This window comes from Pongo abelii, chromosome 1, assembly GCF_028885655.2.
Source record: "Pongo abelii isolate AG06213 chromosome 1, NHGRI_mPonAbe1-v2.0_pri, whole genome shotgun sequence".
Lineage (NCBI taxonomy): Eukaryota > Metazoa > Chordata > Mammalia > Primates > Hominidae > Pongo > Pongo abelii.
This window is the reverse complement of record NC_071985.2, coordinates 14140750-14167235: the sequence shown is the minus strand read 5'-3', so window position 1 is coordinate 14167235 and position 26486 is coordinate 14140750. Positions and strand designations below refer to the sequence as shown.

Genomic DNA, 26486 nt, shown 5'->3' with positions numbered 1-26486 from the left:
CTTTGAATGTGGCCCAACACAAACTTACAAGCTTTCTTAAAACACCATGAGATTTTTCTGCAATTTTTTTTTTTTAGCTCATCAGCTATTGTTAGTGTTAGTGCATTTTATGTGTGGCTGAAGACAATTTCTTCTTCCAATGTGGCACAGGGAAACCAAAAGATTGGACACACCTGCTCTAGCCAACGTTCATTCCAGCCCTCCTGTGTCAATCTGCTCTTCAACTCAGGCTTTCCAACACACTCAGGTCCTGCTTACCTGGGCAGTTTATGGCAGGAGCTGAGGAGGCTAGGGCATACCCCCTTCCACCCTCTCCAAAGCATTAATTTTACTATTAATATAATAACTTTGGAGGTGGCAAAGAGAATTTTGTTAGAGCAAAATTACAAAAACTCTCATAGATCTGATACTGATGACTTGTACACTTCAGATCATTATCAGTGATGTAGACTACAACGTATTCTCAGCCAGCGCATTCTGCTACCAATTAGCTGCTTTTTACAGTGCTAACGTACATATTCTGTAACCTTAACACAGCTAGTTTCTCTAACAATCCTTCATGTTTCACACGTCAGCAACATCACCACTGAGCTCCTCTCACGAATCTGTTTTAACAGGCCTCCCAGGTGGCTGCTATCTCCTGAAGCTAGGCCCACCACCACCCGGAAGCCCTCGGGCGCTGACACTATCACAGGGATTTTCTTCACCTGGAATCTGAGGCAAATGTGCATTCTCCTGGCAGAGAAGCCTGCGGCCCTAGACATCCTCGAAGACGTTAACAAAAAAACCCACAGCTTTAGACTCAATAAATTCAGCAGAGTTCACTTCTCCAAACATACGCCAAGCCAAAGTTTTCTCCAAGCCCTTTAATATTCACTTAAACAGTTGAGGCACAAGCAATAATAAAACTGCATTTTTTACGTTACAAAAAGATTTTGTATGTTATCTGCATGATATACCAATCTTCTCAATCTCTTCTGCAATAACATCTCATTAACACTCTGGTCCACAGGTTGATTTAGTAAAGTCAGAATGGCAGGCGGGAGGATGGTAAAATAAACTTACCGAGGAGCAAAAGGAACCAAACATTTACTGAGTGCCTACTATGCACGCTCTACTAGGTTTTACACACTTTACATAAACGTGAACCTAAGTTCTAGTTATCAGTTAACAGGCCAGCATTGCTACGGCCAATAAGTCTATGTTTTAAATGTTCTTTCGCTTTTAAGTATAAATTGTGGAACAAAACAATGTATCTTTGCCCAAAGAAGCATGTCAACTGTTACACTAATACATTATTTTCCATTTCCAAAGTTTTTGTTTTTAGTTAAGTGTGCAACATTAGCACATGGAAACGCTCAAGCTGTGTATTAGTTCACTGAAATCTGGGGTTTTTTCGTTCTCACCTGCTGAGCACCATTTGGCCAGCATCACTACAACGAGCTGATTATATTACCTTGTAAAACTTAAGATGGGAACGAACAGTGTTTGGCAATTACATTTCTGGGAGAAAAAAAGTGCTGATTTTTTTCTTTAACTCGACACAGCTAGCTTTAAAAAGTGGTACCTCATTTTAAAGCACCAAAGTTGTCATTTAAATAACAAAATGTACTTGGGTTAATGAACTGTAAAATGAAGATACCACTGCCTTTTCAAGCATTACAGCAAAGCCAGTATGTTCAGAGCCAAGTGACATCCAGCTCATACTGCACTCCAGTTCCCAAGGAAATGGCGTTTCTACCCTCTCCAAACTTAAGCTGCCCCTCACTCCTCCAGCCAGCCCTCCTTTTTCTGAGCCCATTCTTTGCTTGCTGAGCTATCTGCCCCTTGCTCCCTTTCCCACCCGTTCTCCCTCTAACTGCCCCTCTATACATGTCTGGGCTGCTGCCTAACACTTCTTAGCTGCCTGGTTAGTCACTGACCAATCACCACTACACTGCTTTGGAATTGGGATCCCACTAGTAAAACTAACTGGCATGTCTGTACTGGTCATCCCCCCAAAAAAGCATCCTGTGTAACAAAAAAGCACTGTTTAAGGGTTCAGGATCACAAACCCTCAAGATACCCGAGAAAAGTCCTCAAATGTGAGTCGCCTAGTCTAACAGTAGAGGTTAAGTTCAAAGATGAAATGTGATTTGTTCAAGGCTGTGCGGCTAATCAGAGGCAGAAACTAGACCTATTTCTCCTTCCACTACACCACAAAAAAACCGAGATTAATAATGATTAAGAAGAGTTTGTAAGTCAATCAAAATAAAATGCCTAGTACATAGGAAAAGTCTTTGGGATTTCTCCACAGACTTTTAGACAGAACAAAGGCAATCTTTACAATGAGAAATGCTCGTCAGTTCAACAGATGCCACCAAGTACCAAGGATCCTTACTCAGTTCTGAAACTGTGACTACGGAGATTATGTCACTATTTGAGAATAAGAGGTCCCACCTGCTCCACCCTTTTCAAGTCTTCAGTCACAAGGTTGCAACTTACTCTCATCGTTTAACAAGATAAATTAATCAAGTTGAAGTAGGATTAAGGAGGTACATTGAAGATAAAAGCAAAAGGCAACAAACATTTTTACAAGCAGATCATCCCAGTTACCTTAAAAGTTTCAGATTAATTTACAGAGTAGTGACAGAATCATATAATTTCAGTGAAAATCAAGATAGTTATACCATTAAAAAAAGATCAATTCAGAAATACTAAGTCAGGCAAGCATGCACAATTCAGAATATAAAAAAATGCAGGGCCTGGTTGCCCACATACATTCCTCAGGTTAAGGTGGATTTAAAGATGCCCAACAGAACCCAATGAATCAGAAGCTAAAAGGGACACTTCAGTGATCAGCAGACGCATTCTCTCATGTAACAAACGGAGGGAAAGTGAGCACGCATTAACTGGCGAAGCTCACAAGGTTAGATTAGGGGTGTACAGAGATCTAATTCTTGGTGCTATTTGCAACTACGTATATTTAAAATACAAGGAGATAAATACCCAGAACACATTAAGCCTACTGATTTAAACAGAACATTTCAAGACTGATATACAGAAAGAGAAGGAAGCTGTTAACCCAGCACAGCAGCACACCTCACATATTTACGTCTCAGAGATTAAATGGAAAGAAATGATCAATCAAAACCTTTAATGCTCAGTTTTCACAAACACAATCAAGTCTATCAAATTTCCAGATTTACAGCAAAATGTGCTCCCTAAAAAAGTGTACATTCTTCAGTTTCTCCTATACTTTTTTTTTTTTTGCCTATCTTTCAAAACTGAGCACTGAGTATTTTTAACATAAGCCATGTCATATGTACAGTTTAACTATGTTTCAGGAATAAACAAAATCCATGATATTTTAGTAACTCATAGTGTATTTATAGAATGAAAAGTTCTCTATCAAAATACACTTTTCACTGGGAAAAATAAATAAAATAGACAAATGGATCTACACAAAGTAAACATTAACTTTGGTAGATTTCAGTGTAGTTCATAACAAGCATATTTGCCCTTATTCCCCCAGAGCTGCTCAACTACCAAGAATTTTTAAAATATTTTTAACTGAGATTTTATTATGTTGACATTTGTTTCTCATTCCACATCATCTTCAGCCAAGCTCTGAGCACTTACAATTCTCTGAAAGAAAAAAAATAATAATTTTTTAAAGTGTCATAAGCATTTAATCGGATTCTAACTTCAACATAAAATGCTCTTTGTATTCAAAGAACCGAATCTTAGTAAAGTTCACCCATTCTGACATTTAATTCAAAATGTAACACTTTACACACTGTCAGCATCCAAGAAAACAATGATCATACTACTGACAGCCCCATTTCAAAAGTCAAGTTAACAAAGGAGGCAGATCATTACAATATATATATTTTTAATTCAGATGGGGTCTCTGTCACCCAGGCTGGAGTGCAGTAGCACAATCTCAGCTCACTGCAACCTGACTACTGGGCTTAAGCGATCCTCTCCCACCTCAGCCTCCTGAGTAGCTGGGACCACAGACTCATGCCACCATGCCCGGCTAATTTTTTATTTTTGATGGAGACAGGGTTTTACCATGTTGCCCAGGCTGGCCTTGAACTCCTGAGCTCAACTGAGTGCTAGGATTATAGGGCATGAGACACTGTGTACGGCCATCATTACATAATATTACATCAGTCAATTATGTAACTAAAACCAAAAAGATTTTAAGATCTCTTTTCACTCCCAGGCAAACCAAGAACACTGATAATTGAGTGAAGGATGTCATTTTTAAGGAATTAGGCTTCACAATGAATTCATAAATATTCCAAAAGACATCACCCTCAGGCCAATTTTCCAAAAGTACTATACTATGCTGCCTTTCAAATAGCGTAATATTAAACCGATGATTCCAGTATGAATCCTCTAGAACTAGAACCACATTAGTCTAAATAAAAACAATTTAGACAAAGTCCTTGGTTGTCCAACTCGTTCCCTCAAATCGCTGGGACCTTTACTTTCTTTCCAGTCCTTTTCTAATTCAGTTGAGTAAAAATCAGTTTGAAAAATTAACCAGTCAGTTACTAACTATACAGTTCTATAAATACTTCCTATCATCATTCACTGTTTTAATCACACCAACTTGGGAAATCAACACATATAACAGACACGCTATTCCAAAAAGCAGATTCATTTGGGCTCCTTGAAAAGAACTCAAAATGCACAGAAAGCATTTTCATTAACTCCTTATTTACACATAAGTTAATCTTTTACAGTATATTAATGCTATTTTGCATTTTTGAGTAGGGATTTGGGGATGTCGTCAAATAGCTCCAAACTCAAAGCGCACCTCAGCAGCAGCAGAGGCATGAGCCTTTACACAAATGAGTCAGAGGGAATCCACGCTCCTGAACGCCCTAATGTCTAGGCTATAGCTATCTAGGCTCCTTTGTCAGATCACCTAACTGAAGGCATGGTCTCCTGGAAGAGTAGGCAGAAAGCTACTTGTAGAAAGTAGCCAAGAGTGACCTGACTTTGGACAGTTGACTACTAAGACCTGCGACTTATCACTAAGACACACACTTCCTGATCCACCTCCAGGGCACAATCACTAGATCTGGGCAGTCATCTGGATTGTTTCCCATCAGAGAGGAAAATGTCAAGTGCTGATATCTCCCGTATTGTTTTCATTATACAGATAAGTTTATTTCATCATGTTCACTAGGCTCATTTTAAAATGTCCCTAATCATTCGATTCTAAATCCCACTCATTTTTATGTCATAACATTCCAATTCCTTACCTGGCTAATTGTTGGGAGCTTAGTCAGAAGCATCTGGAACACTGGTGGTGGAAGAGTTTGCTGTAAGACCTGCAGTAACTGCTGTGGCTGTCCACACACAGCAATTGCATTTGTCAGATGGTCTACGCCCTTCTCATATTCACCTGTAAGATTTACATAAAATTACATGTAACCTGAAAAGCCTTGGCCTTTGTCAAAATTAACTTTACACACTATCTCCAAATGATGCTGACCAAAAACACTAAGCAAGTAAAATACTGGAAATGACCTCTAATGCATTCATATAACTATTATGAAGCTACTAACAAGAATGAGTCAGATTACGTGTACTGATATGGAAGGGTTTCAAACATACGTAAGGGGGAAATCAATGTATAAAAATGTCAAAGTATATTACTATTTATATACTTGGAATATTTCTGAAAGACTACATGAGACAATTGCTAACAATCGAATAGTACTTTTCTGTAACAGAACTACAAGACTGGGGACTGGGGTGGAAAGAAGACCCAATTTCACATTAAGCCAAATCTTTGTACTATTTGAATGGTATCACATGGGAAGAAAAAAAAAATTTTAAGTGATACTAGTAGGAAAAATGGTCATACTAATGAAATACGACAGGAGAAATAAAGCCATGATTAACTCTGAGTGGGAGGGCTTTTTTTTTGAGACGGATTCTTGTTGTCGCCCAGGCTGGAGTGCAGTGGCACGATCTCGGCTCACTGCAGGCTCCGCTCCCCGGGGTTCACACCATTCTCCTGCCTCAGCCTCCCACATAGCTGGGACTACAGGCGCCCGCCACCACGCCCGGCTAACTTTCTGTATTTTTAGTAGAGACAGGGTTTCACCATGTTAGCCAGGATGGTCTCAATCTCCTGACCTCATGATCCGCCAGCCTCGGCCTCCCAAAGTGCTGGGATTACAGGCGTGAGCCACCGCGCCCGGCCTATTTTCTTTTATCTATAAATATCCTTTAATAGACAAATTATGTTTGAAAAAAATACTTAAGGCTTACAGTTTTTCAAAGTTCACTTAATTCAATAAATAATAAGTATCTGCTATGTGCTCCTTGTCCTCAGTTAACTCCATTTTATTTATTTTTTGAGACACCATCTCCCTCTGCCACCCAGGCTGGAGTACAATGGTACAATCTTGGCTGACTGCAGCCTTAACCTCCTGGGCTCAAGCAATCCTCCCACCTCAACCTCCCAAGTAGCTAGGACCATAGGTGTGCACCACCACACCGGGCTAATTTTTTTTTTTTTTTGTAGAAACAGGGTCTCACTATGTTGCTCAGCCTGGTCTCAAACTCCTGGACTCAAGTAATCCTCCTGCCTCCGCCTCCCAATGTGCTGAGATTACAGGCATGAGCCACTGCACTCGGCCCTAATCCCACTTTAAATCAAACTCCAAAAACTGTCCCAAATTATTTGAGCAAAACTATGCTATTAAATATTTTAAATTAAGCACTCTTCTGTATAGGAGGTTCCCATTAAAATATTTTAATGTGCCTTACATAAAAATAACTCCATTATTTTTAAAAAATAATACGGCCAGGCACAGTGGCTCATGCCTGTAATCCTAGCACTTTGGGAGGCCAACGTGGGTGGATCACAAGGTCAAGAGTTCAAGACCAGCCTGACCGACATGGTGAAACCCTACCACTACTAAAAATACAAAAATTAGCAGGGCATGGTGGCGCGCACCTGTAATCCCAGCTACTTGGGAGGCCAAGGCAGGAGAACTGCTTGAACCCGGGAGGCGAAGCTTGCAGTGAGCCAAAATTCCACCACTGCACTCCAGCCTGGGCGACAGAGCGAGACTCCATCTCAAAAAGAAATAAATAAAAATAATAACAATACAAGTAGAGGAACAATTCTCCTCAAGTCTCTCACACTTCTGCACTTCTGAGCAGATATTTACTGCCTTCGCTCCAAACTGTCTTTTCAAGGATGTTTGTACAGTAAACAACCTCAGAATATAAACTGCCTCCCACTGGAGCAAAGGCAGGTTTGCAACATCACCTATGTGTAGGGAAAAGCGCCCACATGTTTACTGCCCATTATAAAAAATTCAGGATCCTTAAATTCAGGGCTCCTCTCCTATATGCAATCCACTACATGTACACGTGTCCCCTGACTTTCTGCATTGCCATAGGAACTGTGGCTCGGGAAACCAGTGCAAATGCCAATACCCTTGTTACTATTACTGCAGTGAATAACGAGCTATCCTTTGTTGCTAGCCCAGTGGTCTCATGTATTTTGCCAGCATCCATGAAATTGGCACAAACTAATGTGCTAGCATGCAAGTAAGGTAAATCTCAGAAATGAACAGGAGCGGCGGCTCACACCTGTAATCCCAGCACTTAGGGAGGCCAAGGTGGGTGGATCACCTGAGGTCAGTTCAAGACCAGCCTGGCCAACATGGTGAAACTCGTCTCTACTAAAAATACAAAAATTAGGCCGGGGTGTGGTGGTTCATGCCTGTAATCCCAGCACTTTGGGAGGCTGAAGTGGGTGGATCATGAGGTCAAGATATCGAGACCATCCTGGCCAACATGGTGAAACCTGGTCTCTACTAAAAATACAAAAATTAGCTGAGCATGGTAGCACATGCCTGTAGTCCCAGCTACTCAGGAGGCTGAGGCAAGAGAATCACTTGCACCTGGGAGACGGAGGTTGCAGTGAGCCAAGATTGTGCCACTGCACTCCAGCCTGGCGAAAGAGTGAGACTCCATCTCAAAAAAAAAAAAAAATGAGCTGGGCCTGGTGGCGCACGCCTGTAATCCCAGCTACTTGGGAGGCTGAGGCACAAGAATTGCTTGAACCCTCGCTTGAACCTGGGAGGTGGAAGTTGCAGTGAGCTGAGATTGCACCATTGCACTCCAGCCTGGGCAACAGAATGAGACGCCGTCTCAAAAACAAAACAAAACAAAACACCTCAGACCTTTTCTAGTTCTTAATACCATTAAGATCATTTTTTACCAGATTCGTTTTATTTACCAAACAATTTTCCATGATATAAATTCACAGGAAACTGATCTTAAAGAGTGAGAATGGGGCTGGGCGCGGTGGCTCAAGCCTGTAATCCCAGCACTTTGGGAGGCCGAGGTAGGCGGATCACAAGGTCAGGAGATCGAGACCAACCTGGCTAACAGTGAAACCCCGTCTCTACTAAAAATACAAAAACTTAGCCAGGCGTGGTGGTGGGTGCCTGTAGTCCCAGCTACTCGGGAGGCTGAGGCAGGAGGATGACATGAACCCGGGAGGCGGAGCATGCAGTGAGTGGAGATCGCGCCACTGCACTCCAGCCTGGGCGACAGAGACTCCAACTCAAAAAAAAAAAAAAAAAAAGTAAGAATGGACCAGGTGCAGTGGCTCACACCCGTAATCCCAGCACTTTGGGAAGCCAAGGCAGGCGGATCACTTGAGGTCAGTTTGAGAATAGCCTGACCAACATGGTGAAATCCCCTCTCTACCAAAAACAGGAAAAAATTAGCCGAGCTTGGCGGTGCATGCCTATAATTCCAGCTACTCATGAGGCTGAGGCAGGAGAATCGCTTGAACCTGGGAAGCGGAGGTTGCAGTGAGCCGAGATCACGCCACTGCACTCCACCCACTGCACTCTGGGTGACAGAGTAAAACTCCACTTCAAAAAAAAAAAAAAGAAGGAGAAACAGTTTCAGATCAACCTTACTAATTTTTCCCCAGCAAGCTGAGGATATTAAGTATGTCTTAGGGAATATCTCTACCATCATACCCGATGCACTTGACCCTGTCAGCTGATGGCAAGCCTAGGTATCAGGATAGTCACTCTGGTGTTCTTTCCAGGCTCTTAAATCTGGTATATGTTTTTTTGGTTCTACCAATTGGCTGCTGTTGAAAGACTGAGAAACATTTTGGGTAAAATTTTGAATACAGTGGGGTATCTGATGGCACCTGAGTATAAGTAAAGGTTTCCAAGAGCTTTCTTAACCTCTTGATCACCATCAGAAACAGGTGAATCTCCACTGCCAATGTGAGGACTATGATTGTCCCATCTACACAATGTTTCAGGATACTCCAATTGTGTAGATCATTGTCATCTGGGTTTGCAGGCACCATCTGGAGCTGCTTGGCCAATTCCTTTCCCAGGTATTGAAATGATGATGTAGTGATACCCATCACAAGAGATCCGACCCAGGGCTGCACAGTGATCCATTGATGGTCAGTTTAGAATTACAGTAATCAAAAGATTGGCTAAGTCAATTCCTGCTTCTGAATACATACTATAATTAAATCTCTTCTGAACTAGCACTGTTGATTACGTATCTGCAGATTTAGCAACAATGCTGAAGAAGATACATTGACACAATCTCAGTTGCAGTGATCTTGTCATTTTGAGCTCCCTTCTTGTGCAAAGCGGATGTTGCTACAACTTTGGATGACTAGATAGCCAGATCGTAAGTGGTATCTTTTGTTAATACAACAGCATCTAGAATATCATAAAATCCATCTATCAGCATACGAAGATCAAACCCGGTGTTATACGATGCAAGGAGCAGAGCAACTCAGTATGCAGCACTGCTTTAGCACTGAGGGGGAATGCTTTCCCTTTCCCCAATGCCTGGGTCCTCTCTCTCACATTGATGGAGAAATTGCAGTGTGATGCCTGTAGGAGACTTGGAAATGTTTCCTGATTGGTGCCTATCTTGTACTCCTCTGCAGTTACAGATTTTATGTATATAGTTTTTAAGAGACAGCATATCATTTCTGTTGCCCAGACTGAAATGCAGTGGCACCATCACAGCTCACTAGAGCCTCAAACTCCTGGGTTCAAGGTATCCTCCTACTTCAGTCTCCGAGTAGCTGGCTACAGGTGCATACTACTGCACCTGGTTTATTTTCTCATTTCCTGTAGAGATGAGGGTCTCACTTTTGTTATCGATGCTGGTCTCGAACTCCTGGCTTCCAGCAGTCCTCCTGCCTCAGCTCTCCAAAGTGCTGGGATTACAGGAATGAGCCACCATGCCTGTCCCTACTCACTGATTTTTAACCCTTCCCAGTCTGTCGGCAATTTGAGTACTGTGACTCTTTAGGTCAAATTAATTGAGCAATTCTATTGATATCAAAAAAGTATTTCTTGGCAAAGGGGAGACATGATAAAGTTAGTTACCACCATTTTAAATGAATTAAACTCTCCCCATAAAAGAAACAACAAACTCATTCACACACAAATGCCCCACATCATGTAGTTCACTTCTATCTAAATCTATTGATACAGCAATCAGAATTTTAAAATATTTGGTAACAGTTTTAATAATGATAGCAACTACTTCAAATCTACTTTTGAGATTACTGAGTAAATTATGGTTCTCACGTCTGTCAATTTGATAATTTCAATTTCACAGCTGTCTTAGCACTGTTGATGAAATAAATGAAGTACAATGTATAATGAAAAGGCTAAATTCTGGATCAGATAACAAGTTGGTTCTGAAATAAGGGGTCATGGACTCACCGTGTGACCTTGATTAGGTAAATTAACCTTCTCTGGGACCTTACATTAGCCATTCCTTCCTATAAATACTGGAAAAGATCTGAAGATTAGATGAAGGAGTTGAGGAGTATATTCCTAGCTTATATTCCTTCAGTTACTATTTACATATCGCACTATGGCTATACATTAGAAACTACTTCAGAGTAAGAGAACCTCATTTGTAAAAATTTACTATCTTCTACATCATATGATATAGCAAGAAAACCTAAAACTCACTTAAAATATATCATGGACAACAATATCCCACAAGGAATATTTCTTTCCAGAGCCAGTCTTACACAAAATAATCTTCCAATTATTAAGTGCCTAAAAACCTGTCTTGAGATATTTGGAGTACCTTTTCTAATAGCCAAATTACACAAACAAAGCCCCTTATCATTATAAATTTCTATCAGTGAGAAAAATTCTACCCAGTTCCTTAGCTTTTCAATGACTATTACCTTGAGCTAGTAACTCTTCACCAAGCTGTATCTCTTCAAGGAAGAACTTCTGAACAGCTTCAGCATCTTTAAGGTCAGGTAACTGGAAATAAAATATTTAATAATTGACACCACAATTATGTCAGGGGATATAACCAATACACAGATATCAATAAAAATAAAACAACAAAAAACCAAATCACCCATTCTAAAAAAATCTGATAGAAGAACTTTACTCCTGAACAACACTTGTAGGAATTAAGAGTTCATCTACATTCAAATGAATAAAAGAAAAAACTTGAGTTTGTAGTTGAATAATTCTTAGAAAGCTCTAACTCGAATGTAAAGAGAAAAGAGTGCAAAATCTATACCGTCTACGCACTTTACAGTATTTTCGGATGCCATTATTGTAGATTTTTATACAACTGTAAGCAATTTGTCCTTATGATTCAACATTATTTTATACAGATTTTTTTTTTGTTTTTTTGAGACAGAGTCTCGTTCTGTCACCCAGGCTGGAGTGCAGTGGCACAATCCCAGCTCACTGCAACTTCCACCTCTTGGATTCAAGCGATTCTCCTGCCTCAGCCTCCCGAGTAGCTGGGTGCCCACCACCATGCCCAGCTAATTTTTGTATTTTTAGTAGAGATAGGGTTTTGCAATGTTGGCCAGGCTGGTCTCAAACTCCTGACCTCAGATGATCCACCCACCTCGGCCTCCCAAAGTGCTAGGATTACAGGTATGAACCACTGCATCCAGCCTACATTTTACATGCATCTAAAAGACTGTTTTTTGAGACAGGGTCTCACTCTGTCGCCCAGGCTGTAGTGCAGTAGTGTGATAACAGCTCAGTGCCTTCACCTCTCAGGATCAAGTGATCCTCCTACCTCAGCCTCTCTCTACAAAAAAAATAAAAGACTAGCTAGGCATGGTGGTGCATGCCTATAGTCCAGCTACTAGGGAGGCTAAGGCAGGATTGCTTGAACCTACGAGGTCGAGGCTGCAATGAGCTGTGACTGCACCGCTACTCCACCCCAGCCTGGTGACAGAGTGAGACTCCATCTCAAAAAAAAAAAAAAAAAAAGAGAAAACCTAAACTTCTATTAGTGCAAGTTTTTGGTCCTTGAATTACACTGTACATGCTCTTATTAACCTAGCCAACACAAGTGAAACAATTTAAATTTCTGAAAGTGGAGACATCTTTCACGCACTATCCCAGCATGTAGCAATAATTTAATTCTATTCTTCAATCTAAAAATACATACTGGTGCATGTCTCAATCTGGTTCCCTGTGCCCTTAGAAATATAGGCTACCAAAAGCATAATAAACATATTACACACTTCAGGAAGGTAGTCTGATCCTACTAGAACAAAGTAGTTTCCTCCCATTTTCACTTCACTATTACCATGTCCAGTCAACTAGCTGTGTTTACACAACTGTTTCAAAATAACAAAATATACTGGTTAACTTATTTTTTCCTTGTCTCAACTTGCTTTAAAAAGAACCACTAATGATCCAGTAATCCAAGTCCTAAGAACCCAGACAATAGAACTCATCTCAATAAAAAGGAAAAGTTGCAAGCACAATGATTAACATTTACTTAATTTACTTACACACGCCACAAAACATTTTTTACCAAGTAGCTAAACCTACGTAGTCATTAAAAATAATCAAGAACTCAGGCTCTATGAAAAGAAAAAATAAATTACAAGTTTTATATCCAGAACTGTGTACCGCAACAAGGCAAAAATTTGTCAGAGCAGTGGGATTCTGGATCAGTGGGCTTGAATAATCTTGAATAATTTTTGAAATAATAACTCATGGTTCTTTTACAGGAAGTTAGAGTAAAGAAATTAAATCTTAAGTGTAATATTGTATCATTTTGAAGCAGCTGATTAGGAACTTTTCATCTTTTGGTGCAAATGTCTTGAGGCCCTCATCTTGTTCCTTAATTATTGTTCATACAGTAAGCTGTATGTTGTTATGGCCAGCAAAAGAAATAATGAAGGACTCAATAATTGTCAGTGGAACTATGTTATTCACCTACTCCTAAAAATAAGCTGTATTTTAAAATAAAAAAGCAATGTCCAGTATCAACTAGCTTTTTCCAATTACATTTTAATTACATTTCCAATTACAGATTTTAAAATAATATTTCTACAAAACATATAATTTAAACAGAAACCAGACTACTACCTTGGAAAGCCCAGCTCTCTCCTTGGCAAGCTTCTGTTTCTTTCTTCCTGCAAGAAATGCAAAGTTATATTTACATTTTGTCATTATAAAAATGGGAATCAAAAGAATTCTAATTGCTGTGGCAGTCATTAATTCCATTTGCAAAACATTTCTAACTCTAGGAATCTATCCCTCCCTGTGATCTGTCAAGGCCATATGACTAGTTCTGGTCAATGAGCTGCAGGCAATGTGACACTGCACTGGAGCGTTCTCCTTCCCTTTGGGGCAGAAGATCTAGCAATTCACAAGATGGAGATAGCTCCAACAGCTGGACTTTTAAAGTAATTACAATAAGCAGATCAAGTCCCCCCTTCCAACCAACACAGGATATGTAACAGGGGCAAGAATTAGGCCACTAGTATTGGGGAGTTTTATTACTGAAATATGCCAGATTATATCTTTACTGAATGTTGCAAACTGGCATTCTTAAATGAAAGAAAAAATCTAAAGTGTACAGGAGGCATATGATGGTCACATGAAAATACTATACCACTTAAAGGTACTTGAGCATCATCAGAATTTGGTATCCAGCGGAGGCCTGGAACCAATCACTCAAGGATACTGAGGCAGGACTACACCTAAAGTGATAATCACTAAAAACTACCAATGACATAGACAGTAACTACTGACATAGTTAAGAAAATGTAAGGCTCCAATACTTATTATTAGCTAATACTTATTAGCTGGGTGGCCTTAGGCAAATCTCTCACTCTCCCAAGATAAGGTCTAAACTTAGAGGACTACAATGAGAAACAAAAGCCATGAAACAAGCAAACGTCCTCTGAAAACCTTAAAGCACTCTACAAATCCAAGCTTCAATGCATGACTAAAGAGGTCTGAGGGCCAGGGGCAGTGGCTCATGCTTGTAATCCAAGCACTTTAGGAGGCTGAGCCAGGCAGATCACAAGGTCAGGAGTTCAAGACCAGCCTGGCCAACATAGTGAAATCCCATCTCTACTAAAAATACAAAAATTAGCTGGGCATGGTGGCAGGCACCTGTAGTCCCAGCTACTTGGGAGGCTGAGGCAGGAGAATCACTTGAACCCGGGAGGCGGAGGTTGCAGTGAGCAGAGATTGTGCCACTGCACTCCAGCCTGGGTGACAGAGCGACACTCTGTCTCAAAAAAGAGGTCTGCCTACCTGCAGACAGAAGGTTCATTTACTATGGTCAAGGTACCTTTTCTTAAGTCAACCCTCGTAAACTGGATTTCATCACACCAGCATCAGATACCCACTCATCTCCCATAATAGAGTGCTACCACTGTAAGGCTTAAATACGATTCTAGCCATTTCAACAGAAAAAATATGCATTAAAGTTGATCTTATGTATTAATCTGAAGGCTGCTAATTTTTCTAAGTACCTTACCTAAGTGTTCATCACCGCACAACTAACTGTGGGGAAAAAGGACAAAGAACATAATTCAACCCTCCATTTGCTTATGGGTTTTTGTTCTCTTAAGGCAGAAAATAATGAGTGATACCAAACAACAATATCTAATTGCTAAATATCATGCTCTACACTGGAACCTGCACTGGAGGGAGCGTAGTAAAACTAGAAAAGAAATGGAAGACTTCAAAGGATCTGGACATGAAGACAAGAAACACTTGGATGTGAGCACTAAGTTTTAGATGCTACATGCCAGACACTGTTCTAAATGTTTATTAGCTTATTTAATCCTCACAACATTAAAAGAGTTACAGCTGGGCACAGTGGCGCACGCCTGTAATCCCAGCACTTTGGGAGGCCAAGGCGGGCGGATCACTGGAGGTCAGGAGTTCGAGATCAGCCTGGTTGATACGGTGAAACCCCGTCTCTACTAAAATACAAAAAATTAGCTAGGTATGGTGGCAGGCACCTGTAGTCCTAGCTATTCAAGAGGCTGTAGCAAGAGGATCACTTGAACCTGGGAGGTGGAGGTTGCAGTGAGCTGAGATAGCGCCACTGCGCTCCAGCCTGGGCCACAGAGCGAGACTCCGTCTCAAACAAAAACAAAAAACAAAATCCAGTTACTATTATCATCCCCATTTTCCAGATGAGAAAATGTACCAAGGTCACAATTACTTACTGGTGGAATGGCAACTCAAACCCAGGCTTTTGGACTTGAAACATGACTCTCTTCTGCCTCTATAGTTAATAGTGTGGAGAAGTAAAGATGTTATTACCATCAAAAAAAAAAGGCACCTCAGAAATGAATGTGCCAAGTTTGTGGGATCAACTGTATGTGAGACATACAATTTGCCAAACCAGAATTTAGGGAAAATTACAAAACTGATAATGAAACCCAGGGAAGTGAAACTGAGTCATAAGTTTTTTTAATAAGGTGGGGAAGAGTGTGTGATTGCCACTGAATACATTTAACTGATACAGCTACCAAATTTTAAGATCACTTAGTTGCTTTACATTTTTAGCAATAAGATTAAAATTCTGGCTTTAGTTTCATGATACAATTAACTTATTACATTAACATATTTTCAGATATAGTATTATGCAGTATCTCTGTGATAAAGGGACAGATGGTAATCAACTGAAAAACCATGAAGAAATTTAACAATGAGCAAAATCAAGCCTTGACTCAATGTTTCCAAGATTTATTCACTTAAATAAGATGCTTAATATATTTTTAAGGTGTCATTTTATCCGTCCCATATAAGTGAAATGCACCTGCAGCTGGCATTGTAATTTGGCAATTACGTTTCATTTACTCATAATTTAGAATGATAAAAACTATGTTTCAAGGATCCTGATACTCTGCTTTTGCTAACAGGTGACAAAAAGTCTAAATAAATTAGGATCTCAAATTTAACCTCAAGCCTCATTTTAAACAATGTAAGGCTCTCTTATTTTTTTATTTTTTTTCTTTTTGAGACGGAGTCTCGCTCTGTCGCCCAGGCTGGAGTGCAGTGGTGTGATCTCGGCTCACTGTAAGCTCCACCTCCCGAGTTCACGCCATTCTCCTGCCTCAGCCTCCCGAGTAGCTGGGACTACAGGCACCCGCCACCACACCCAGCTAAGTTTTTCTATTTTTTAGTAGAGACGGCGTTTCACCGTGTTAGCCAGGATGGTCTCGATCTCCTGACCTTGTGATCCGCCCGCCTCGGCCTCCCAATGTGCTGGGTTTACAGGCGTGAGCTACCGCGCTCGGCCGCCTAAGCCTCTCTTCTTAACGAAAAAGAAAGCCAATGAGCTACATGCCCTATGTGAGAAACTGCTCTTTTATTGCAGATGTAAATATTCTATTGGAAATAAGACTAGACCACAAAATTTTAAAAAAAATTAATTTTAAAAACTCAAAATTAACTGAACAGAATTTCATTCCACAAAGGCAAAATACCCCTAAAGTTTTTAAAATCAGCCAATCACGCAATTGCACTTTTTTTTTTTTTTTTTTTTTGAGACCGAGTCTCGCTCTGTCCCCAGGCTGGAGTGCAGTGGCGCCATCTCGGCTCACTGCAACCTCAGCCTCCCAAGTTCAAGCAATCTTCCTACCTCAGTCTCCCAAGTAGCTGGGACTACAGGTGCGTGCCACCACGCCCAGCTAATTTTTTTTGTTGTTGTATTTTTAGTAGAGACGGGGGCTTCACCATGTTGTCCAGGCTGGTCTCGATCTCCTGACCTCGTGATCTGCCCACCTTGGCCTCCCAAAGTGCTGGGATTACAGGCATGAGTCACAGCACCTGGCCTATAGACACACACGCACGCACGCACGTATATTTTGGAGACAGAGTCTTGTTCTGTCTCCCCAGGATGGAGTGCAGTGGTGCAATCTCTGCTCACTGCAACCTCCACCTTCCACATTCCAGCAATTTTGCCTCAGCCTCCCAAGCAGCTGGGACTATCGGCGTGCGCCACCACACCCGGCTAATTTTTGTATTTTTAGCAGAGAGGGGGTTTCACCATGCTGGCCAGGCTGCTTGAACTCCTGACACGAGGTGATCCGCCCACCTCGGCCTCCCAAAGTGCTGAGATCACAAGCGTTGAGCCACCACACCTGGCCGCAATTACCTTTAAACAGACTGCAAGATCATTCTAAATAAATTTTACAAAAACATCAAACAACAAAATAATTCTACTCATAAAAATATCTCATCCAGACGCGGTGGCTCACGCCTGTAATCCCAGCACTTTGGGAGGCTGAGACGGGCAGATCACGAAGTCAGGAGTTCAAGACCAACCTGGCCAATACGGTGAAACCCCGTCTCTACTAAAAATACAAAAATTAGCCTGGCGTTGGTGTGCGCCTGTAATCCCAGCTACTCAGGAAGCTAAGGCAGAATTGCTTGAACCCGGGAGGCGGAGGTTGCAATGATCCGAGATCACCCCACTGCACTCGAGCCTGGGCGACAGAGTGAGACTCAAACAAACAAACAACAACAACAAAAAATCTCTAGCATTCATCAATTACCATGTGTGAGGAACAGTACTAAAACTCTACACTATACCATTTTACAAAAAGGGAAAACTAAAGCTTGAAGTTACTTGCCTAAAGTTACTGCTGCAGCTAAGTAATTCACTGTAATCATTAGGTTGCCGCTAAGTCCAGAAAAAACAATTTTAGATTGAAAATGATGGAGAAGTTATTTTGAAATAACATTCCTCCATTTGTCTAAAATGATAGCTCTTGTTTCTGCAACAGGACTTCAGGGTTTCCAACGGAAGATAGGGTTAATCCATTCTTTCTAACTCCGCATTTGTACCAAAACCCCCAGCTGTCACCCATTTTGGCAACTACAGGACAATAACCTGAAGGCAGAATGACTGCCAGCATTTATGGAGGAGCATTTCCTATGTCAGGAAACGTGGGAGGCAATTCAAACATCTCAATCTTCACACGACCAACAAGAGGTAGGTGGCATTACCTGATTTTACAACTACGGAAATTAGGATTCAGAAACCCCAAATTATGCCGCTAACCTGGCCCTAGAAATTCAGGGTCTGAATCCAAAACAGTATTCTATTAGTCTGCCTAGTCATAAATCAAATTATGTCTGTATCCCTTCCCTCCTAAAACATAAGAAAGCTGGAACTAGATGTCTGATTCTAAGTGCTAGTAAGATCAGCGCTGCAGTCACTGCTCACACATGGCTATTGAACACTTGAAATGACTTAGTATAGCTGAATTAAACCGTAATCACTGTTACTTAAGTAAACAATCATCCCTTCTTTGTACACCTTGGGCTTTAGTAACTTATGTGTAAATTTTAATTTCAAAAACTAATTTGGCTGACCAACCAAGATAAGCCAAAAAATATTTATTGCAACAAATTTGCTCTTCAGTGATGCGAATGAAGAGTCTCCCAAAATTCAAGGTGGATCTAACTGTTTTCATGAAACGAGTCCCCTCTTGCAGACCTCTCTTAAAAGATGTCGCAGGTATGAAATAAGACTCAGCCACGGGAGAAGCGCAGCCCTTTGGACTCCCCTGCAATTTCTATAGCATTCACTCATATCTTGGAAGCACTTAGAACGAAGCTACCAAGAGGGTTTAAGAATGCAGCAATGAGCCAGGCGGATCTTCTGAGGTCAGGAGTTCGAGACTAGCCTGACCAACATGGTGAAACCCCGTCTCTACTAAATACAAAAAATCAGCCGGGCGTGGTGGCGCCCGCCTGTAATCCCAGCTACTGGGGAGGCTGAGGAAGGAGAAGCGCTTGAACTCGGGAGGCGGAGGTTGCAGTGAGCCGAGATCGCGCCACTGCACTCCAGCCTGGGCGACAGAGCGAGATTCCGTCTCAAAAAAAAAAAAGAATGCAACAATGATACTGCACTGAGCATGCGGATTTAGCCTCAGACTAAAATTCGCGACAAAAATGCACGACTTTTTAGAGGTTTAAAAAGATGAACGACAAAAAAAGAGACTAGCTCCTCCCCAGGCCACACACACCCCAGATTGTAACACAAATCAAGAGTGCACTTGCACGGCTAAAATGTTTAGGGAAAACAAAACGGGAAAAATCCTTCCTCCAAAATGAAGGCAATTCCTGCGGGGCACTAGAGCCCCCGGTGCGGCGCAGCCAGCGCCATCGCCTGTTGAGGGCCGCACCACGCGGTCGCCCTGCGCGGCCCACAGGCTGGTGGGAGGCAATGACCCCTCCTGTGGAGGGCGGCGGCCGAAGGCAGCAGGCCCGGGCAGGGTAGAGACGACCCACTCACGTTCTCGAAGCCTGTTCTTGAAGTTGGGGTCACTTCGTCTTTTGCGGTCGAAGTAGATGCAGTACCCAATGAAAAGGGCCCCGCATACACCGGCGGCGATGGCGCTGTTCCGACCCACCATCTTCTCTACAACGCTGAGCGTGGACGGTGGCGGCAGGGACCGCGAAGGAGCGGTGGGCCACGAACCCTCAGAGCGGTCGGCGGAGCTCACACCCGACGGCCGCGGACCAGGAACACGAAAAGGCAGAGCACACGCCACTTCCGGTCCGAGTCAACTAAGGGCCTCGAGGTCGTCCGCGGCAGTGCCTGAGCAGAGGTCCGGGGCGCGGCTCCTGCGCCTGCGCCTGCGCAGTGGGCCACGCCGGCATTGCCAGTGCGCCGCTGGGTGTACGCACAGGACTCGGGAATTTGCACGTGACCGCGGGTTTTTTTTCATATCCGCCGACCATGCTGTAATGAGGCGGACGCGTTGCTGGCTTGCACGTACTCGGAAGACTAACTGACAACCTTGTTTGTGGCAGACAAAGATGCAGGGTCCCAGACCGCGAATGCTTCATCTTGTCTTCTTGTCTAACACAGGCAGCCTGTGACTTGTTTGAATTAAACTGTACTTTCTTTTCAGGTTGCCACAATCCATTGTGCGTAGTGGTTCCATTTCAAAAGAATGTTACAGGATAGCCTCATTTTATGATAACTGGAATAAAATTAAATGGAGTAATTTCTTGAAAAATATACACAATTGGAGGAAAAATAGAAAACGTTGTTTTATAGCCACATGAAAACATACACATGATCAGGCCAGGCACGGTGGCTCTCTCCTGTAATCTCAGCACTTTGGGAGGCCGAGGCGGGCGGATCACTTAAGGCCAGGAGTTTGAGACCAGCCTGGCCAACATGGTGAAACCCTGTCTACTAAAAATACAAAAATTAGCTGGCCATGGTGGCCGGGGCCTGTAATCCCAGCTACTCTGGAGGCTGAGGCATGAGAATCGCTTGAACCAGGAGGCAGAGGTTGCAGTGAGCCAAGATCGAGCCACTGCACTCCAGCCTGAGTGACAGATCAGGCCTCCGTCTCAAAAAAATAAAATAAAATTATATATATATATATATATATATATATATATGATCTAAGTTAAGATATTCTGACAAGGAAAACCGTGGGCAGAAAGCAGGCATTAAACAGACACTGTAAGTTGAGGGGCATCAAAGAAGTCAAGTATCAGTGTCAGAGACATTGGAACCAGAGCTACCTTACCTTGAATAGGGACTGGGTAAAATGAGGCTGAGACCTATTGGGGCACATTCCCAGGAAGTTTGGCATTCTTGGTCACAGGATATTTACAGGGAAGGGAACAAGTTAATAATGTTTACTTAACAGACCCAGGAAATGACCTGATGTCCCAATATCTTAAGAACAAAAGCATTCTTAGTTTAATTTTCCCTTTAAAGATAATATTGATTCTTGCAGAAGACAGTAGTTACACAGGATTAACAATCCTTTGACAAAGACCAGGCAGTGTCTCACACCTGTAATCAATCCCAGCACTCTGGGAGGCCCAGATGGGCGGATAGGTTGAGCCCAAGAGTTCAACACCAGCCTGGGCAACATGGTGAGACCCTGTATCTACAAAAAAATTAAAAACTTAGCCAGGTGTGGTGGCACGCACCTGTGGTCCAAACTACATGGGGAATGATGCGGGAGGATCCCTTAATCCCAGGAGGTTGAGGCTGCAGTTAGTTGATTGTACCACTGCAGTCCAAACTGGGTGACAGGGTAAGACCTTGTCTCAAAACTACCACAGAAAAAAAATCCTTTGTCACAAGCTCTTGGAGTAGAGCACATCTTCCCCATTATTTTTTTGCTGTTCAATATAAACAAGCCTTGTACCTAAGGTGGACATGTTCCTTCTCTTGCTTTAGGGTATGCACCATTCCACGAAGTACCCCTTCTTTCACTTTTTTTTTTTTTTTTTTTGAGACTGAGTCTTGCTGTCACCCAGGCTGGAGTGCAGTGGCATGATCTTGGCTCACTATAACCTCCACCTCCTGGGTTCAAGCAATTCTCCTGCCTCAGCCTCCCCAGTAGCTGGGATTACAGGCACGTGCCACCACACCCAGCAAATTTTTGTATTTTTAGTAGAGATGGGGTTTCACCATGTTGGCCAGGCTAGTCTCAAACTCCTCACATCTGGTGATCCACCACGACCGATCTTCTTTATTTTCTTAATAAACTTGTTTTCACTTTATTCTGTGGACTGGCCCCAAATTCCTTCTTAGGCAAGATCCAAGAACCCTCTGTTAGGGTCTGGATCTGGACCCTTTTCCAGTAACACCAGGTTGTGTAATAAAGAATTTGGCTGGCCTTTGTCCCCAGTTCCTGGGAGTTCTAGCCCCTTGGAATTGATGAGTGATTCACTCCTGTAATCCTAGCACTTTGGGAGGCCAAAGTGGGAGGATCACTTGAGTCCAGCAGTTTTGAGAGCAGCCTGGGCAACAAAGTGAGATACTGAAGCAACGTCGTTTGGGGTAATACCAAAGGTTCATTGCCTCATGCCAAGGAAATCAAGAACTTGAGCACACACGGAGTAAGGTTAAGAGCAGAGGTTTAATAGGCAAAAGAGAAAGGAGGCTTGGGTGCAGTGGCTCACGCCTGTAATCCCAGCACTTTGACAGGCCAAGGCGGGTGGATCACCTGAGGTCAGGAGTTCGAGACCAGCCTGGCCAATATGGTGAAACCTCATCTACTAAAAATACAAAAAATTAGCTAGGCGTGGTGGCGAGCGCCTGTAATCCCAGCTACTCGGGAGGCTGAGGCAGGAGAAGCGCTTGAACCCAGAAGGCAGAGGTTGCAGTGAGCCGAGATCACGCCACTGCACTCCAGCCTGGGAGACAAGAGCCAAACTCCGTCTCAAAAAACAAAACAAAAACAAAAAAACCTTCAAAGGTAGTATCACAATGTGAATAAACTGAGAATGTGGAAGTCTCCACATTTCACATACACCATCCATAAAGAAGTATAAAACTCAACACATGATTAGCAGACAATGCTATCAGCAGATAATAGCACTTTTATTAGCAGTACTCAGCAGGAAAAGAAAAAGCAGTTCCCGGTTGTTATTTCTGTTTTCTCTGTTTCTTGGGGTGTCCACTTTTCTTCTGTCCTTTCTTCTTCGTTTTAAGGAGAACAGCTTTTTCTCCAATAAATAAGCTTTTAGAATGTCCTTCTGCAGTTTTGGAAGTAAAATTAAGTCCCTGCTTAGGTTTACTGACATTCTTCAATCGTGGATTTGAATTTTGTTGTTTTAATTTTTCTTTATTAACAGAACGCATGACTCTGAGTTTTCTCCCCATGAGTTCAGAATTATTTAATTTCAGAGCAAGATGAACAGAATCTGTATTCTGCAAATCAAAAGAAAACACAATACATTAATTTCTACCAGAAACCCATCTGCAAAGAAACTAGTGAAAGTGTCACTTTAACAGATGAGAATGACTTTCAAGCTTGCACAGATAAGCCCCATCCAATCCCAGGTGTATCAGCTGCCGCGCTCTAAGTCTCCTTATCACCATGCTCCTCACCAGTGTTTCCCCAGAAAGCACTCAAGCTGCCTTGTGAAATGTTCAGCTAAGTCACAATGCTACAGGCTTCGTGTTTTTTTTTTTTATTGTAAAATGAGGTTCTAAACTAGATTAGTCATATGCAATATTGGCTTTTTTTTTTTTTTCTTTTTTTGAGACGGAGTCTCGCTCTGTTGCCAGGCTGGTGTGCAGTGGCACGATCTCAGCTCACTGTGACCTCTACCTCCTGAGTTCAAGCGATTCTCTTGCCTCAGCCTCTCAAGTAGTTGGGATTACAGGCGCAGACCAACATACCCAGCTAATTTTTGTATTTTTAGTAGAGACAGGGTTTCACCACGTTAGCCAGAATGGTCTTAATCTCTTGACCTTGTAATCTGCCCACCTCGGCCTCCCAAAGTGCTGGGATTACAGGCATGAGCCACCGCGCCTGGCCCCCATATGCAATATTTTAAACCAATAAACCTCCTTTGCATAGCCATCTTTCTGTCAAAGCCCCACTGTATTAGCTGACCAGAGGGCAGGGAACTCTCCATTACGGTACCTGAGATGTTGGACTAGACACCCTCTAGGATTCCATTTAGATCCAAAATTCTGTTATACTTCTGTTCTAATATAGAGCCATTAATGCTAACAACCCTGAATATCCATGAGATGTTTTGTTAAAGGACTTTAGAAGCTTATCAAGTAATAGAAGACAGGGAGCAGAGAAGCAGAAAGGTAACCACAATACAGTAACAATGGCAACAAATGCTGTGACAATCTTTCTAAAAAAGCTACCAGGCAATTCTTATCAAGAGTCTTCAAAATGGTAACACATCTTAACCTAGTAATATCCTAATGGGGATCTATCTTAAGTAATCTACAATCCAAACTTTTGGGAAAAAAACATAACCAGGCCAGGCGGGGTGGCTCACACCTATAATCCTAGCACTCTGGGAGGCCAAGGCGGATAGATCACTTGCGCTCAGAAGTTCAAGACCAGCCTGAGAAACATGGTGAAATCCTGTCTCTACATAAAAATACAAAAATTAGCCAGGCATGGTGGCACACACCTGTAGTCCTAGCTACTCAGGAAGCTGAGATGGGAGGATCGCTAGAGCCTGGGAGGCGGAGGCTGCAGTGAGCTGAGATCGTGCCAAAGCACTCCAGACTGAGCAACAGAGTGAGACTCTGTCTCAAAAGCAAAAAACACACAACCACTGCAATTTCATTATTACAGGGAAAAATAGAGAATTCTACCAAGGTCCAACATGAGAGAAATGACAGTATAAACTCTGTTATATCACTCAATGGAACATGCTTACATAACAGAAAACAACATAAAATAGGATGTAAACACAATTTAAGTTCACAGAGAGAAGTTCAACTATAAAAATGGCAGCACAAGGAAAAACTGAAAGGAAATGTAGTAATGGGTTGTTACTGAGAGAAGAAAAATATATGACATCACATAGTATGTAGAGTCAGCTCCCCAAATCCGTGAGTTCAGTATCAGAGGATTCAATCAACTGCAGATAGAAAATACTTGAAAACAACAAATAAGATGACAATAAAAAATATTTATTATATATAACAATATACATTCATGCAAATGTGCCATTTTATATAAGGGACTTGAGCATCTGCAGCTATATATACTGTTTGCTATGTGAGAGGGATCCTGGAACCAATACACCGTGGATATCAAGGGATGACAATACATTATTTTTTGTTTTGAGATAGGGTCTCACCCTGTCACTTCGGCTGGAGTGCAGTGGTGCAATCATGGCTCACTACAGCCTTGACCTCCTGTACTTAAGCAATCCTCCAGCCTCAGCCTCCTGATAGGACCACAGGCGCTGGCCACCATGACCAGCTAGATCTTTATTTTTTAATTTTTCTTTCTTATTTTAAAACAGGGTCTCACTCTGCCATCCAGGGTGGGTGGCTCACTGCAGCCTTGACCTCCCAAGGTTCAGGTGATCCTCCTGCCGCAGCCCCTCAAGTAAATGGTACTACAGGCATGCACCACCACGCCCAGCTGATTTTTGTATTTTTTTGTAGAGGCGGGATTTTGCCATGTTGCCCAGGCTAGTCTTGAACTCCTGGACTCAAGCGATCCACCTGCCTTGGCTTCCTAAAGTGGTAGGATTACAGTCATGAGCCACCGCACCCAGCCTTACTTGTATATTTTTTTGGAGAGTCGGTGTCTACCTATGTTGCCCAAGCTGGACTTGAAGTCCTCACATTAATCAGTCCTCTCGCCTCAGCCCTCCAAAGTGCTGGGATTACAGTCACGAGGCAACATGCCCGGCCTGTATAGTCTTTTACTCCTTAATATTGTCAGGCATGAATCACTGGTTAAAAATTAGTGAACTAAATATAACTAATTTGGCACAAAGAATAAAACTTTCTTATACCTTAATGTCAATTATTTACTCTATCATACAGAAGGTGGAGAAGATTCAGTGATTTAGTCCTTCTAATATCCAGGATCGAAAACATTTCATTAGTATGAAGAAAGAACTGGGACATCTTTTGGATAGGTGCAGTTGTAGCAATATATTATGGCAGGTTATAAATTCAGTTTTCTTGTTTTCGGTTTTTTTTTTTTGAGACAGAGTTTTCCTCTTGTTGCCCAGGCTGGAGTGCAATGGAGCAATCTCGGCTCACTGCAACCTCTGCCTGCCGGGTTCAAGCGATTCTCCTGCCTCAGCCTCCCGAGTATCTGGGATTACAGGCATGTGCCACCATGCCCAGCTAATTTTGTATTTTTAGTAGAGATGGGGTTTCTCCATGTTGGTCAGGCTGGTCTCGAATTCCCAACTTCAGGTGATCCACCCGTCTTGGCCTCCCAAAGTGCTGGGATGCTGGGATTACAGGCATAAGCCACCATACCTAGCCGGTTTTTTTTTTTTTTTTGAAACGGAGTCTTGCTCTGTCGCCCAGGCTGGAGTGCAGTGGTGTGATCTCGGCTCAATGAAACCTCTGCCTCCCAGGTTCAAGTGATTCTCCTGCCTCGGCCTCCCAAGTAGCTGGGATTACAGGTATGAGCCGCCACATCCGGCTAATTTTTAAATTTTTTGTATTTTTTTTTTCCCTTGAGATGGAGTCTTGCTCTGTGGCCCAGGCTGGAGTGCAGTGGGCATGATCTCGGCTCACTGCAACCTCCACCTCCCAGGTTCAAGCGATTCTCCTGCCTCAGCCTCCTGAGTAGCTGGAATTATAGGCGCCCGCCACCACACCTGGATAGTTTTTGGACTTTTAGTAGAGACGAGGTTTTACCATGTGGGCCAGGCTGGTATCGAACTCCTGAGCTCAAG

General features: G+C 42.4%; 2 protein-coding genes and 1 non-coding gene across 8 annotated transcripts in view; all 3 read right to left on the bottom strand.

The window, feature by feature from the left end:
* Positions 1–851: 851 nt before the first annotated feature.
* TOMM20 (translocase of outer mitochondrial membrane 20) lies at positions 852–19877 on the bottom strand. The gene is given in 5 exon segments (NM_001133939.1): positions 852–3627; positions 5262–5404; positions 11240–11321; positions 13416–13462; positions 19606–19877. Coding segments are annotated over 5 exon segments (438 nt in total). The 5' UTR covers positions 19727–19877; the 3' UTR covers positions 852–3582.
* On the bottom strand, positions 18815–18949 carry LOC112131377 (small nucleolar RNA SNORA14). The gene has a single exon (XR_002913459.1). It is a non-coding gene; the product is annotated as a small nucleolar RNA SNORA14 (small nucleolar RNA).
* Positions 19878–22639: 2762 nt separating the features above from the next.
* The window catches only part of RBM34 (RNA binding motif protein 34), a 29037-nt gene continuing 25190 nt past the window's right edge, over positions 22640–26486 (bottom strand). For all 6 annotated transcript variants that reach the window (XM_054561166.1, XM_054561176.1, XM_009251981.3 and 3 more), the window contains one exon: positions 22640–23004. In XM_054561166.1, coding sequence (XP_054417141.1) covers positions 22720–23004 — 285 coding nt within the window. In that variant the 3' untranslated portion in view covers positions 22640–22719. The remainder of the gene's footprint in view (positions 23005–26486) is intronic.